Here is a 15105-nt window from a genome sequence, read left to right as displayed (position 1 = left end):
CCCTCTATCTTCCCGAATATCGCCTCGGATTCACTTTTCCGCACGTCCTACCTTCCAGAAAGTGTTCACTTTTCTGTTCAGAGAGTTGTTGCTATTCTTTTCTTCGATCTCCTGTTGAGTTCGTAGGTGTTCAGAATGGTTTGATCCCTATGTAGCTGAATTCCTGGGACCAGATGAAATTTAGGTCTCCTACTCCTCCACCATCTTGCTCCTCCCATGGTCACTTAAGTTTTTGAACCCATTCTAAAAGCACTGAATTTTTTTTTTTTTTTAAAGATTTTATTTATTTATTTGACAGAGAGAGTCACAGCGGGAGAGGGAACACAAGCAGGGGGAGTGGCAGAGGGAGAAGCAGGCTCCCCGCCGAGCAGGGAGCCCGATGGGGGGCTCGACGGGGGGCTCGATCCCAGGACCCTGGGATCATGACCTGAGTCGAAGGCAGACGCTTAACGACTGAGCCACCCAGGCGCCCCTAAAAGCACTGAATTTTTCCTATGCATTCCCTGCCCCCCCCGCCCCTGCTGGTTTATGTACATGATGTCATAGTTAGGTACTTTTATGAATCTCTTGACTGATTTTTATAGTTACAATTGTTTTTACTGCTTTTGACTTTAACCTCCATACTGGTTTTGTAAGTGATTAATCTACTACTTTTATTATATGTTTGCACTTACCTGTGAAATTTTTTCCTTTCATAATTTTCTTATGCTTAATTATGGCCTTTAATTTCTACTCAAAGAATTCCCTTTAATGTTTTTCTATAAGCCTGGTTTAGTGGTGATGAACTCCTTTAACTTTTGTTTGTCTGGGAAAGTCATTATCTCTCCTTCTATTCTGAATGATAACCTTGCTGAATAGAGTTTTCTTGGTTGCATGTTTTATCCTTTCAGGACTTTGAATATATGTTGCCACTCCATTCTGGCCTGCAGAGTTTCTGTTTGAGAATCAACTGATAACCTTATGTGGTTCCCCTTGTATACAATTTTTCTTTTCTCTTGCTGTTTTTAAAATTTTTTCTTCATCACTTGTTTTTGTCACTTTAATTGTTACGTGTCTTGCTGTGGACTTCCTTGGGTAAATTTTGTTGGGGGCTCTCTGTGCTTCTTGAGTCTAGATATCTTTTCCTTCCCTGCAGTAGGGAAATTTTCAGCAATAATTTCTTCAAATAAATTTTCTGTTGCTTTCTGTCTTCTGAGATCCCTATAATGTGAATGTTACTATGCTTGATGACGTTGTTGAGTTTCCTGAACCTATTCTCAGTTTTTATTCTTTTTACTTTTTGCTCTTCAGCTTGGTTGCTTTCCATTACTCTGTTTTCCACATCACTGCTTAGTTGTTCTGCCTCCTCTATTCTGGTATCAATTTGCTCTAGTGAATTTCGAATTTCAGTTACTGAATTTTTCATCTCTGACTTGTTCTTTTTTATATTTTCTATCTCTTTGTTGAAGGTCTTACTGAGATCCTCCACTTTTTTCTCAAGTCCAGTGAGTATCTTTATGACCATTACTTTGAATTCTTTATCAGGCATATTGCTTATCACCATTTCATTTAGCTCTCTTCCTGTGATTTTTGTCCTGTTCTTTCATTTGGGCCATATTGCTCTGTCTCCTCATTTTGTCTAACTCTGTGTTTGTTTCTTTGTATTAGGGAAACCACCTACATCTCCTGATCTTGAAAGTAGTGGCCTTATGAAGAAGAGGTCTTGTGGTGTCTTGAAGCACAGTGTCCTCTGTTCACTGGAATCAGGCACCTCCGGGGTCTTTCCTGTGTGGCTATGTGGGTTCTACTGTGGGACTGAGCTGCCTTTACCTTCAGTCCAGTTGGCTGCAAAGGCCCATTTTACCTGTTTGGGGTACACTGGTCAGGGTTTGGTCCCTGTGCTTTAAGGGGACTTGTAGTATAGGGCAGCAGTCAGATTGGATGCCTGTCCTTAGTCTGTGTACTCTGGGACTGCAGATATACTGAGCTGCAGGGCACTGTCTCTGCACTGCCAGCTATAAGGTTTGGCTGCTGGGACTGTGGGTACACACTGGTTTTGTATGGTTATATTCCCTTCTCCCCAGGGTAGGGGTCACTTTGGAGTGGCACTTGTCCTTGCTGGGGTTGCTTGTATGGTGTGTTGGGGCAGAGGTGGTTTTGGAGGCATGCCTGCTGAGTGGGTCAGGTTGGATGTGGTGCCCCCAAAGGGGAATGCAGAGGTGGGGCATTGTTGCTAGCAAGATATGTAGAGAGGATTTGTGGTGGTTCCCACAAGTGTCTGGCTATATGGGGGGGTGGGGAGGGGAGGGAGCCTAGGGTAAGAGAATGGTGCTTGCTAGCACGTTTGTTCTTGAAGTCTCCTAAAGATTCCTGCCCCTTCAGTGCAAAATCTGAGATACCCCAGGCACTTTCCAAACTGCTGCTTCCTTGAGGTGTCTCTGCAGGGTTCTTTGTTATGCTGGCTCTTTGAGGGTGGGGACTCAGTTTCCTGTTATCCCTGCCAGCTCTCTTGGAGCTACACCAGTTGATTTTAAAGTACCCAGAGTTTGGGTCTGCTGATTTTAAAACTCTGGAAGTTAAGCCCCACTGGTTTTCAAAGCCAGATGTTATGGGGACTTACCTTAGCAGTGTGGGTTCTCCAGGCCTGTGGTACCTGGTGGGGATTCTGCTCCTCTCCCTTCTCGGTCCTGTGTGCAGTTAGTCTCACAGAGGTTTGGTACCTAAGTGCATTTCCTCCCCTCCTGTAGTTCTCAATGTGGCTTTCTCTACAATTAACTGTAAAGTCTCTTGTGCCAGCCCTTGAGTCTTTTTCGGAGTTGGTTGCACTGTGTGTCTATGAGCTCAAGATTTTACTGCTCTGCCATCTTCCCAGAAGTCTAAATATGACAGATCTCTTTTTGAGCCCCAGGAAGCTCTTCATCTCAAAATTGAAGAGAGGAGTGTGGCATCTACCTTTGGGATATCTTTTAAACCATTTGGATCTTAGTATTCTTTTGGGGGGGAGGGTTGTTATTGCTTTTTAAATTTTAATTCCAACATAGTTAATATGTAGTGTTCGTTTTAGGTGTACAATTTAGTGATTCGACAGTTTTATGTATTCCTCAGCGCTCATCATGGTAAGTGTACTCTTTAATCCCCATCACCTATTTTATCTATCCTCCCATTCACCTCCCCTCTGGTAACCTTTGTTCTTTATAGTTAAGACTCTGTTTTTTTGGTTTGTGTCTTTTTTTTCCCTTTGTTTTGTTTCCTAAATTCCACCTATGGGTGAAATCCTACGGCATTTGTCTTTCTCTGACTTAATTATTCTCTTAACATTATATACTCTTACTCCATCAATGTTGTTGCAGATGGCAAGACTGCATTCTTTTTGTGGCAGAGTGGTATTCCATTGTGTGTGTATATGTGTATCACATCTTCTTTATCCTTTCATCAATCCATGGACACTTGGGCTGCTTCCATTACTTGGCTCTTGTAAATAATGCTGCAGTAAACATAGGGGTGCTTTTATCTTTTTGGATTAGTGCTTTCATATTCTTTGGGTAAATACCCAATAGTGCAGTTACTGGGTCATAGGGTAGTTCTATTTTTAATTTTTGAGGACCCTCCATACTGTTTTCTACAGTGGCTGCACCAGTTTGCATTTCTGCCAATAGTGCATGAGGATTCCTTTTTTCTCCACATCCTCATCAACACCTGTTTTCTTGTGTTGTTGATTTTAACCATTCTGACAGATGTGAGGTGTTCTCATTGTGGTTTTGATTTGCCTTTCTCTGATGATGAGTGATGTCATGCATCTTTTCATGTGTCTTGTTGGCCATCTGTATCTCCTCTTTGGAGAAATATCTTTCTGCCCCCTTTTAAATTAGATTATTTGTTTTTTTGGTTGTTAAGTTGTATTCGTTCTTTAGTTATTTTGGATACTAACCCTTCATCGGATATGTCATTTTCAAATACCTTCTCCCATTCTGTAGATTGTCTTTTAGTTTTATCGATTGTTTCCTTTGCTGTGCAGAAGCTTTTTATTTTGGTGTACTCCCAGTAGTTTATTTTGGCTTTTGTTTCCCTTGCCTTGGAGACATATCTAGAAAAATGTCACTGTGGCCGATGTCAGAGACATTATTGCCAATGCTCTCTTCTAGGATTTTTATGGTTCTGTGTCTCACATTTAGGTTTTTAATCTGTTTTGAGTTTATTTTTGTATATGGTGTAACAAACTGGTCCAGTTTCATTCTTTTGCATATAGCCAAATTATGGATCTTAGTATTCTTATTTGCAGAATCATGGTGGTAGACTCATTGAGCCATGATCTTCAAGCTTCCTTCTAATTTCAGAATTTCGTGAATTCTAAGTATTTTGTCACGTTTCTAATAAATTTTTACATTATTAAGACTTAAATGTTTTTAACATTTGCAAAATATTTCTCTACTGCTATGTAACAGGATATTAAGGCTTTTTAAAAGGTGTTATTAAAAAAAAACTTCCGGTGGATTACAGTCCTATTATAACATAATATACGCATTCTTAAAATTTATCATGCTATGCAGAATTGTTCAATAAAAGGAGAAAAGTCGGTTAGTATCACAGTGGTCAGAAACTTTGTTAGTTACACATACAAAAAGACAAAAACACAGTTTTACACACGCTAAATGATTCAGAAATACTAAGTACTACAGTAAATATGGTACTGAATAATACTTGCGGTTTGCCTGTTAAAATGGGCTTCAGAAGGATTGCCGCTTGGAAGGTTTTGAGAAATGTGATGCAAGGCAGGTTATCTGCAATCTGGTGGAAATTTCAACACTAGATGTAGATATGTGTGGTTCTTCACGTGCAGTTAACTGAGGCAGCTGGTAGAAGTTAGGAGTGTATACTGTTCATGTATTTCTACATTGCTTGGTTCAGTTTTTTGAACTCATTTCAAATGGATTCCATTTTCTGTGTTTACCTAGTGAATGCTTGTCCCAGAGGAGAAATTGCACATAAGCAAATGTGAAATACATTATGCTCAGATAGTTGCCTAATACATTAATCACTCAGGAAAAAATTTGTGTTGCAAAATAAGCATTACAGTAGAACTGGCTGTAATTTAGATTTGAAAGAGTTGCATGGAAAGTACACACAGTGTTTTCATATACCTCACCCGGTTCCCCTAAATGTTCAAATGATCAAAACCAGGAACTTGACATTGATGCTATAGTGTAAACTAACCTTAGATCCTCTTCAGATTTTGTCATTTTCTCATTCTTCTTTTTCTGCTCCAGGATCCAACTCAGGATCCCATATTTCATTTACTTGTCATGTCTCCTTCGTCTTCGGCCATCTCGCACAGTTCCTTATTCTTTCTTTGTCTTCCCTGATCTGGACACTTCAGAAAATACCTGGACAATTATTTTGTGGATTATCCCCCTAATTTGGATTTGTCTGATATTCATGGTTAGATTGAGGTTATGCGTTTTTGGCAAGAAAACCACAGAAGGGATGTTGTGTCCTTCTGATTGCATTATATACATGATATCTGAGACATTGATTTTTTTTTTGAGACATTAATTTTTAAGATGTTTCAGTGTTTCTAACTTTTAGTTGTATAATTTATATTTATACTTTACAGTCACTTGTTTTCAATGTGAGGTTTGAAGTCTTCATTTTTATCAGCACTTTGACATTTTTTATGGATAAGCCCTGTGGAAAAGAATTACACTGTTACGGGTATGCCTTTTTTGGCTTTATTTTTCTTCGTATAGTAGTACATTTTGTAGTATATTTTGATTCCTCAATTATTATTGAGTAGTGTATTTCAATTTCTCAGTCATTTCTATCAATTTGAGAGGGTATAATCACTTTTGAAATACTAGTGTTATTCTGTACTGTCAGTGTGAAATCTTTTTATATAATTACTATCATTATTTTGTTTCAGTGTCAATAGTAATGGGAATTCCCACAGTGAAGAGAGAAGTTAAATCTTACCTCATAGAAACCCTTCATTCCCTTATTGATAATCTGTATCCTGAAGAGAAGTTGGACTGTGTTATAGTAGTCTTCATAGGAGAGGTAATTATTTGTCATTATTTTTTTACTACATATAATGTATAAGAGTTGAAACCATAAATGAATGTTTTAATATGCTTTTATAAGCATGTTTTTAAAAATGTGATGTATAAAGGTTAGATAATATATTCTTTCTGATAGTTAAATGTAAGTCTAACTTGCTGTGTTTGCCTTGACTTGTCTCCTGCAGTAACGGTCCAGGAATAATGACCTGTTGTGAGTAGGATAATATTATATACATAAATCTTTAAAAGCAGTGAGTCCTCATTTTTAGCTCTCGGACCTAAATTTGGAGATTTGCATTGATTTTCTTTGGGAGTTTTGAAACCTGAGAAACGCTTTGCCTGGGTTGGGGTTTTATCATTTCCTTATTCTCTCTACCCCTTCTCTATACTCCCAAGTTGCAGCCATCATTATTATTTTAAAAGTCAAAATATGATAAGAACAAGGAACATTTCTTGTATTTTAGTCTCCTCACAAGATCTAGGGAAAGTGTATTGAATATGCTTTTTGGGAATAATGAAGGAAAAAAGCCCCTGGAGTAAATATTTTCTTAATTATCATGTAGAATTTCAGAGTATGAAAGGATTTAGGACATTATCTGGTTCTAGTGTACTGATTCCCAACTTTTCATGGTTTCCCATGTCTTTTAAAAGGAAAATGTTGTTAATGTTTTCTTTAACATAAAAGTAAACACGTGCATACCATTTAAAACAATTACAGAATGTATCGTTAAAATTTACCTGTTACTCCTCCATGTAGATATAACTGTTGATATTCTGAAATATATTTTAAGAAATTTTTCCTATGGCTTCTATACATTTATATATAAATGGGATTGTTCTATATATTTATTAATATGGACATTTTTCTATGCTAAAAAGAATATCATAGCATCATTTTTTTATGACTGCAAAATATTCCATTGTATGGTTTTAACGTAATTGACTTAATTTCTGATTGATAGACATTTAAACTGTTTCCAAATTTTTGCTCTTTTTTTAAAGACTGTGCATTACTGTAAGTAAATTGTTGGGCACTTGGATACTTACTGATGTGGGATCCATTCCTAAATGTGGAATTGCCGGGTCATTGTCCATATACATTAAAATGTTCATACCTGGCCAAAATGCCCCCCGGAAGTTGAGCCAGGTTATTCTTCCAACAGTCTGTGAGAGAGCTTGTTTTCCTGTCCCCACGCTGCGCTAGATAATATTAGTCTTTAATTTTTTTTGCCAAGTTGATGGATAAAAATAAATATACTGCTTTTGTTTAATTTGGATTTCTTTACCAAATGGGATTAAATATTGGTTTATGTCTTTTGACCATTTGTATTTATACAGATTTCGTCAGTCGCATATTGTATGTCAGTAGAAATTCGTATAGTCTCCTTGGTTTATATGTCTTTTGGCCATTTGTATTTATACAAATTTTCTTTGTCAACTAGTAGAAATTGGTACAATCTCCTTGGAAAGCAATTTGGCAATAGCTATTAAAATTTGAAGTACTATATACTCAGTGATCTAACATTCTGCTTCTAAAAATTGATCCAGTAGAAGCATTTGCAAGTGTGTAAATATATTCAAGCTCATACACACATTTATACAGCTCCTACCTGTGCATTAATTAGATGAATAGAGAAAATGGTCTTGCGGAATATACTCCAAACTATTAGTAGTGCATATTGTGGGGATTATGGGGATATGCCACTTTCTCTCGTTTACAGTTTTGTAAAATTAGAATTTTGAGCATGTATTGATTTTTAATGAGAAAAAAAAAAAAGCCTTAACCCTAAAAAAGAAAGAAGTATATAGTTGTGTAAAGGAAAAACTCAGGTTTCTTTTTCTTACTATGTAGGGAAAAACTCGCTTCTTCCCTACTGTGTGTTTCTTCCCTGTGTGTCTCTACTTTTACCTAAACATTTCATTGACACTTTTGGTCAGCAAATGTATGGAAGCTTTTCCCCACACCAAGGAATTCTCTGTGACAGTGGCTGGGTATCCTACAATTTAACTGAATTCTGATGCTATCTACCTGAAGTTAATGTCAGATCTCACAGGTTAAGGGCTCATTTGCACAAAACCGGCTCCCACCCCCACATACACACATACTTCAGATGCCAGTTGCAAGCCCTGGGTTTCTGACCAACCAGCTATAGATTTGAGGTTCCAAAGACCCCCTCCTTGGGTTTGATTAATTTGTTAGAGTGCCTAACAGAACTCTGTACAACACTTATGTTTATTAATTTATTAAAGGATATGAGAAAGGAGACAGATGAACATCCAGATGGAAGAGGTGCATAGGGCAAAGTAGGTAGGAAGGGGCGTGGAGCTTCCATGCTCACTGAGGGCACCATTCTCCCAGCACCTTCATGTATTCACCAGCATGGAACCTCTCCAACCCTGTCCTTTTGGGTTTTTATGGAGGCCTCATTACATAGTCATGACTTACTAAATCATTGGCCATTGGTGATTGATTCAACCTCCTGGTCCTCTCCCTTCATTGGAGATTGGAGGAGTAGGACCAAAAGTTCCAACACTCTGATCATATGGTTGGCTCTCCTGCTAGCCAGCCCCCATCCTTCATTGGGATGGGGGTGGGTCCAAAAACCACTTCATTAACATAGCAAAAGACATGTCTCTTGCTCTCATTACTTAGGAAATTCCAAGGGTTTGGGGAGCTCTGTGCCAGAAATGGGACAAAGACCAAATATATATTTATTATTATAAATCACAATTTCATAACTTAAAAATAGTTTTCAGTCTAGAGGTATAGATTTGTGTACAGAAGGATTCAAGACCCTCTTGCCATAGCCCTTCCTTCACCTGATCACTAAGATGTAATAACACTGGATTTGGAGTCAGATGACCCATATGCAGGACCTGGATTATGCCACTAACTGCCACTTGAGCAGGTTGTTTTTTTCTCTCTTCATCCTGTTTCATCATCTCTAAAAGGAGAATTATGGTCTTGAGTCTTGTAAGCTCAACAGTGTTGCAGGCAGGTGCAGTAAGATCACACACGGAGAGGTGTTGCATCCTGACAGTTCTGTTTAAGTGCCTGCAGTATTCTGATCTCTGAAGACTCCTGAATTGCAGGAGTTTTTATGTGTATCTATGTAGATTTCAGTATTTGGAAGAAAGTCTATTCTGAGTTATAGGGTTGATTTATAGAGTCCATTGATTTATAGAGTTCATTGAACTGCCTTTAGGCAATTTAAAATTATTAATCACTGTATTTGAGTCTACCTTGATTAGTAGTTATTAATCTAAGTGTTTGGTAGCCTGAGACAACATTAACACTAGTAACAAGTGTGTATTCTGTGGCTGTGAACATGATCTACATGTTGCATGGTTTCTAGCTCTAGATCTCCTGTGTCGTCCTAAGCCCGTATTTCCAACTGCCTACTTGATAACATTCGTTGAATGTTTCATGAGCAATTTTTAATCTGTCTATAACTAAGTTAATCTGGTTTTCTCAAACTGCTTCTCTTCCATGTTTCCCATGTGTTTATTAAAGGTTTTTTACGTCACAGAGTTAATAGGTCTGTGTTCCAGTCCTTTTACTCTCAATTTGTTATGTACACCTAGCATGTTCTCAGTTCTGTTTGTGTTATTCCTTAGCCTGAAATGTTGCCTCTTTCTTTCTTTCTTAATCATCCTTCAGGTCCCTGTTCATCCCTTTTATGAAACGGTCCTCAGTCTCCCATATGAAATTTATTTAGAGTAAATAGATAGAAGTAAATCGATCTTTCACAAATATTTTTAATTTTTATAAAGGTGTGAATTACCTCTGGTCCACTTTAATGTGTGAGCAAAAAATTAATGAAAAAGAACTGTAGATGAATGCATATAGATGTTAAAGTGTATCATAATCTTTTCATGCCTGTTTGACTTTCCATTCTTCATGTTCTTTTTTTCTTCAAGGTGGAGGGGGTTGTCCAAAGAATGCCCCTGTGGGAGGAGAGGAGGCACAGAAAAGTAGTTACTAGCTCTATTTTCGTTCTTTGTTCCTCTCTGGTGATTTCTCTCTTGGGGTCAATTGGGCGTAAATGATGAGACATTTATAGAACATGCAAGGTTTTGAAAGTTGACTGTTAATGTACTATATGAAAGTTCACTGACTCTATTCTAGAATTGCAGGAGTTAAGAGGAATAAATTCCCGTTACTCTGAAGGATCCATGATATGATCCAAGTGTGATGGTCAGATTTTAAAATTGTATCATTCTTACATTTACTTTTACTTTAAATTATAACCTTTGTATTTTAATGATCCTTTGTTGTCTGTATGCCTCTATTTGTTATGTATTTTATGCTATTTTATAGTATTTCTTATACTGTATTACTATTTATGTTATTTCTGTCACTCATGACCATTTCTGACAAAATGTTTTCCTACATTATACTCTGGATTTTAGTAAAATTTGTTTTTCCTGTTCAGTTTTTATGTTTGGAGAATTCTCCATTTTATGAGTCTTGGTGGGAGGAAGCCTTTCTCCCATTATGCAGACTAAAAATGCCAGATAATTGCTTTACCAGTTCAGGCATATGACCTGGGCTCAGCCACTTGGATATTCCTATCCTGGACTTTGAGTGGAGCTTAATTATTTTTTGATAATATAGAAAACCCAAAAGAATAAACAGACAAATTATTAGAAATAATAGGGGAATTTATCAAGGTGGCTGGATGAGATCAATTTATTTTTCTATATACCAGTAACAAAAAACATTTCTTCTAAATACATTTTTCCAAAGAAGCAGGGATTCTGGACTGTGTCTCAGTTTGCGATTGTGTCGTGCTTCCTTATGATTAAATTCAGGTTTTACATTTTTTAGCAAGAACACCGTAGAAGTGATATGGTATTTTTTTTCAGGGCCTCATATTAAGATGATATTGACATATCTCATTATCAGCATTGTTAACTTGTATCATTTGATTAAGGTGGTGTCTGACAGATTACTATAAATAGGCCCTTTTCCATATATACTTAGAGGCTGTCTTCTGGAGTGATGCTTTAAGATCATGTAAATATCCTGTTTTCTTCATAACTTTTCCTCGACTAATCATTTTTGATGATTCTTACCTGTGACAATTATGTTTGCTGAATGGTGATTTCCTTGTTTCTTCTGCATTAATTGGAATTCTTTAAGGAAAAACTATTCTTTTCTTCAATTTTGTTTATTTTGTTGGTTATTGATATCAGTGTGAAGTTGTGGATATTATAAATTTTTTACTTTGTTATTAAAATTGTTCTAAACTTGGCCATTGACTGCTCTTTGGAGTTGGCTACTCTGTCCTTCAATATGCCCCATCATTTTTCCTTATATTCTAACAGCGTAAGATGTTCTAGGCTTATCTTGTATTTTCCCTGTCCCAAACCTCGAATCAGCCATGTCCCCAGCCATGTCTCTTAATTGGAGAATAGTATGAGAAACCAAGACCTGGGTTCCAGATATGCTCATTGCTTCTGAGGGATCACTGCTTCTTGTCCTCTCAGTGGGCAAAGCTAGGAAATACATGTATGCATACATACACACATCTGCACATCTCTACAGGTCCTATGTCCATTTATCTGTATATGTTAAAAATCATGAGTTTGTAAGATACCTTTGATTCCATCCAGTACTGCAGGGTTCATCCTAGCCTCCCCCAGTTCCTTATTCTTGACTATTTTCCCCATCAGTGGGAAACTTGGCCCTCATGATTCACAATATATCTACTTACTTGGTTAATCCTAAATAAACATAAAGCAGTTTCTGAATTGCTGATCTATTTAAACCTATTGATTAAAGTTGATTTTCTGATTTCCTCAAGAAGGGTCCACATGAGCAATTTTCCCTGAGGTTCTGTGTGGTCAAAAATGTTATCTTTTGCCTTTATTCTCTGCTTGGGTATAGAAGCCCCCAGTCGCATTTTCTTTATTGGTAGGTTGAGGGGAGTGCTACTGCTGAAGCTAGCCAGATGACCTTCCACATTTCTCACTCCTTGCTGTAAGAAACTCATATTGCCCAGTTGCCCAAATAATTCTTTTTCTATCTTTAAAGTCTAGTAATTTTGCTATAACATGTCTTGATATCAACCATTGTGGATCATTTTTCCCTGGCACATAATATGGTCTTTAGGTATATAGAGTCATATCTTACTTAATTTCAGGAAAGAACTTTTGAACATTCTTTTTATTAAGAACTTTTAAAGATATACAACAGAGTTGAAAGAATTTTACAATTATACCCGTATATATGACACCTATATTTTACTACAGAGATTTTAGTATTTTCATTTATCCTATCTCTACCTATCCATCCTTTATCCATCATTAATCCAGTGCATTTATGTATCTTCTTTTGGGAAGTTTCTTCAACACATTTGCCCATTTAAAAAAAATTGGGTGGTGGTTTTTTGTGTGTTTTGTTTTTGAGTTATCAGAATTCTTTATATATGCTGGATACTTTTACTTTGTCAGATATGGGTGTTTTGTTATTATTTTCTCCCAATCTGTGGAAGTCTATTCATGTTTTTCACATTTTCTTGGTGAGAAGTTTTTATTTTGACGAAGTCTAATTAATCAATATTTTATTTTGTGGTTATTGTTCTCCATGACCTGAGAAATCCTTGCTTAGCCCCAAATGGTGAAGATTATCTCTTTTGAAAACTTTGTTTTAACTCTTATATTAGGTCTGCATTCCATCTTGGGTTAATTTTTGTTGAAAACACTTTCCTTCCCCCACGAGATCGCTTTGATGCTTTCGTTGAAAATCCAGTGACTATATATGTGTGGGTCTTTTTCTGTTCTGTTCCATTGACCTGTAGGTTGATCCTTATGCAAATACCTCACTATCTTGATTACTATAACTTTGAATTAAGTATTGAAATCAGGTAGGGTTAAGTCCTCCAATTTTGTTGTTTGCAGGATTGACTTAGATATTTTAGGTCCTTTGCATTTCCATGTACATTTTCAAATCCTCATAATCATTTCTAATATCTGGTGTTGCTTCATAGTACCAAGTGCTTCAACTGGGTGTTTTTTCTTTGAAATTAGTGGGGAAATATTTGGTCACAACTTTTCATCTGTTTTGTGGCTATCAGTATAGCTTTTTTCTTGTTTTTGTTCATAGGTTTTGCTGAATTTCTCCCTTTTTTCCTTATATTTTTGTACAGTTGCTGTGCTAGTTCCTTTTTTATGAATCATCATAGAAGGAAATGGTCCCCCCCCCCCAGGCCACTGGGTTACAGGAGGAGGAGGGGGCAAAGTAGTGTTCCGGACTAGTTGTTTTTTAGTCAAAGACTGTCTCTGTAGCTGCTGTAGAGTCAGGCTGCTTCCTGCAAATACAGTTAGTCAGTGCAATTCTTCAGGCTACCTCTGATTATTGGAACCACTTTGGATTCCTTTTGAGCTTGAGAAGTTTGGTTTTTAACATTGGTCTTACTGAAAATGGAGTTTGCAGTTTTGTGTCTGTTTCTCATTGATAATTCTGTATAATGTCAGTGCTTCCTAGGCAAATTCTGTATAAGTGGCTTAATCTTTTCCAGTTAGACAGTTTAGCATGCATTCAGCCAGGGTTTAGTTCCCTGAATGCTTTGAAGCTTTTTCCCACCCAAAGCACCTTGAAGAGTAGAGTAGCCTCAGAAACAGTAGTCCTCTGTCTAGTTATGTTTTCTCAAGCTCTCATAATTACCTGTTAGTCCTCTTTTTTAAATAAAGGCAGAAGTACGGATATCATTCTAATTAGTCTTTCATTCATTGAACACATATTTTTTGAAGTACTAAAGTAAAGAAGGTACTGGAAGAGATTAAAAAAAAAAATCCACTGGACAATAGATTGTGTCCTTAACTTGTAATCTAGCATTACACAGGAATATTTTTCTCTCTCCCTTTTTTTTGTTTTGTTTTCCTGCATTTGAAAAAAAATAGTTATTAATTATACACGCACATGGCTAAAGAGTCCCAGTAGTCTACGGAATTTTTTATTCTAAACAGTAGTCTCCAGTCTTCACGCTTCCTAACGCCTCTGCAATTTCCATCTTTTCCCTTCTCCATCTCCCTCCCTCTGAGACCTTTCCCATCTTCTCACTGGCTGGCTGGCTGGTAGTCAAGCAGGGCAGACAGACCTCCCTATAATGCTATTCAGTTGACTTTATTCTTTGATCTTTTCAAAGAACTGACTTTTAGTTTTATTGACTTCATCATTTATTTATTTTCCTGTTAAATTAATTTCCATTCTTTATTACTTCTTCCCTTCCACTCGCTTTTAGTTTGGTTTACTCTTTTTCTAGATTTTTAGATTTTTCCGAATTCTTAGATTCTTTTTTTTTTCCCCCTAGATTTTCTAGATTTTTCTGAATTCTTAGGTTATTGGCTGGAGATCTTTTCTAGTAGAGGCAATTTTAAGCTATAAATTTCTCTCTAAGCACCACATTAGCTGCATCTCATGAATTTTGGTATGTCAAGTTTTACTTTCATTCAGACCAAAATACTTTCTAAATCCCCTTGTAATTACTGCTTTGACCATGGATTATTTGGAAATATATTGTTTAATTTTTACCTATTTGTAGATTTCTCAAATTTCCTTCTGTTGTTTTATTTTTAATTCAAGCCTTTTAAATTTATCAATATTTGCTTATGGGCTAGCATATGGTCTACCCTGGACAAGATTCCATGTTGCTTAAAAAGAATGGATTCTGCTATTAGCCAAGAGGAGTGTTTTATAAATGTCTGTTAGATCAAGTTGGTAGTGTTGTTCAAGTCTTCTGTATCTGTCTAGTGTTTCTATTTTTTATTTTAAATTACAGATTACTGTGTTAGTGCATCAATAGTGTTTTTGGTCTATAATTTTTTTAGCAGTGGTATTTTAAGATGTTTACTTATACCTTTTTTACAAATCATACAAATGCCAATTAGGAAGAAATTGTACATACATAATATCCTATTAAATTTGCTTGTAATTCAACAAATATTTATCCAAACAGTGTTAAGTACTAGGCATATCTTTGAATAAAATAAAGCCTCTGCCCAATGAAACTTATAGAAAAAGACAGATTAAAAAACAAATATATAATACATTAAATGGTGGTAAGTG

The 15105-nt window shown here is 36.5% G+C and overlaps 1 protein-coding gene across 7 annotated transcripts in view; it reads left to right on the top strand.

Moving 5' to 3' along the window:
* Positions 1-15105, top strand: part of MGAT4A (alpha-1,3-mannosyl-glycoprotein 4-beta-N-acetylglucosaminyltransferase A) — a 126321-nt gene that overhangs the window by 69513 nt on the left and 41703 nt on the right. For 4 of the 7 annotated variants that reach the window (XM_078056647.1, XM_078056646.1, XM_078056644.1 and 1 more), the window contains exons 5-6: positions 1449-1484; positions 5897-6030. In XM_078056647.1, the coding sequence (XP_077912773.1) occupies positions 1449-1484; positions 5897-6030 (170 nt within the window). The remainder of the gene's footprint in view (positions 1-1448; positions 1485-5896; positions 6031-15105) is intronic. The other 3 variants (XM_036110749.2, XM_036110748.2, XM_036110743.2) reach the window with 1 other exon arrangement.

This window comes from Halichoerus grypus, chromosome 10, assembly GCF_964656455.1.
Source record: "Halichoerus grypus chromosome 10, mHalGry1.hap1.1, whole genome shotgun sequence".
In the NCBI taxonomy this organism is placed as follows: domain Eukaryota; kingdom Metazoa; phylum Chordata; class Mammalia; order Carnivora; family Phocidae; genus Halichoerus; species Halichoerus grypus.
This window is presented reverse-complemented; position numbering and strand designations above follow the sequence as displayed.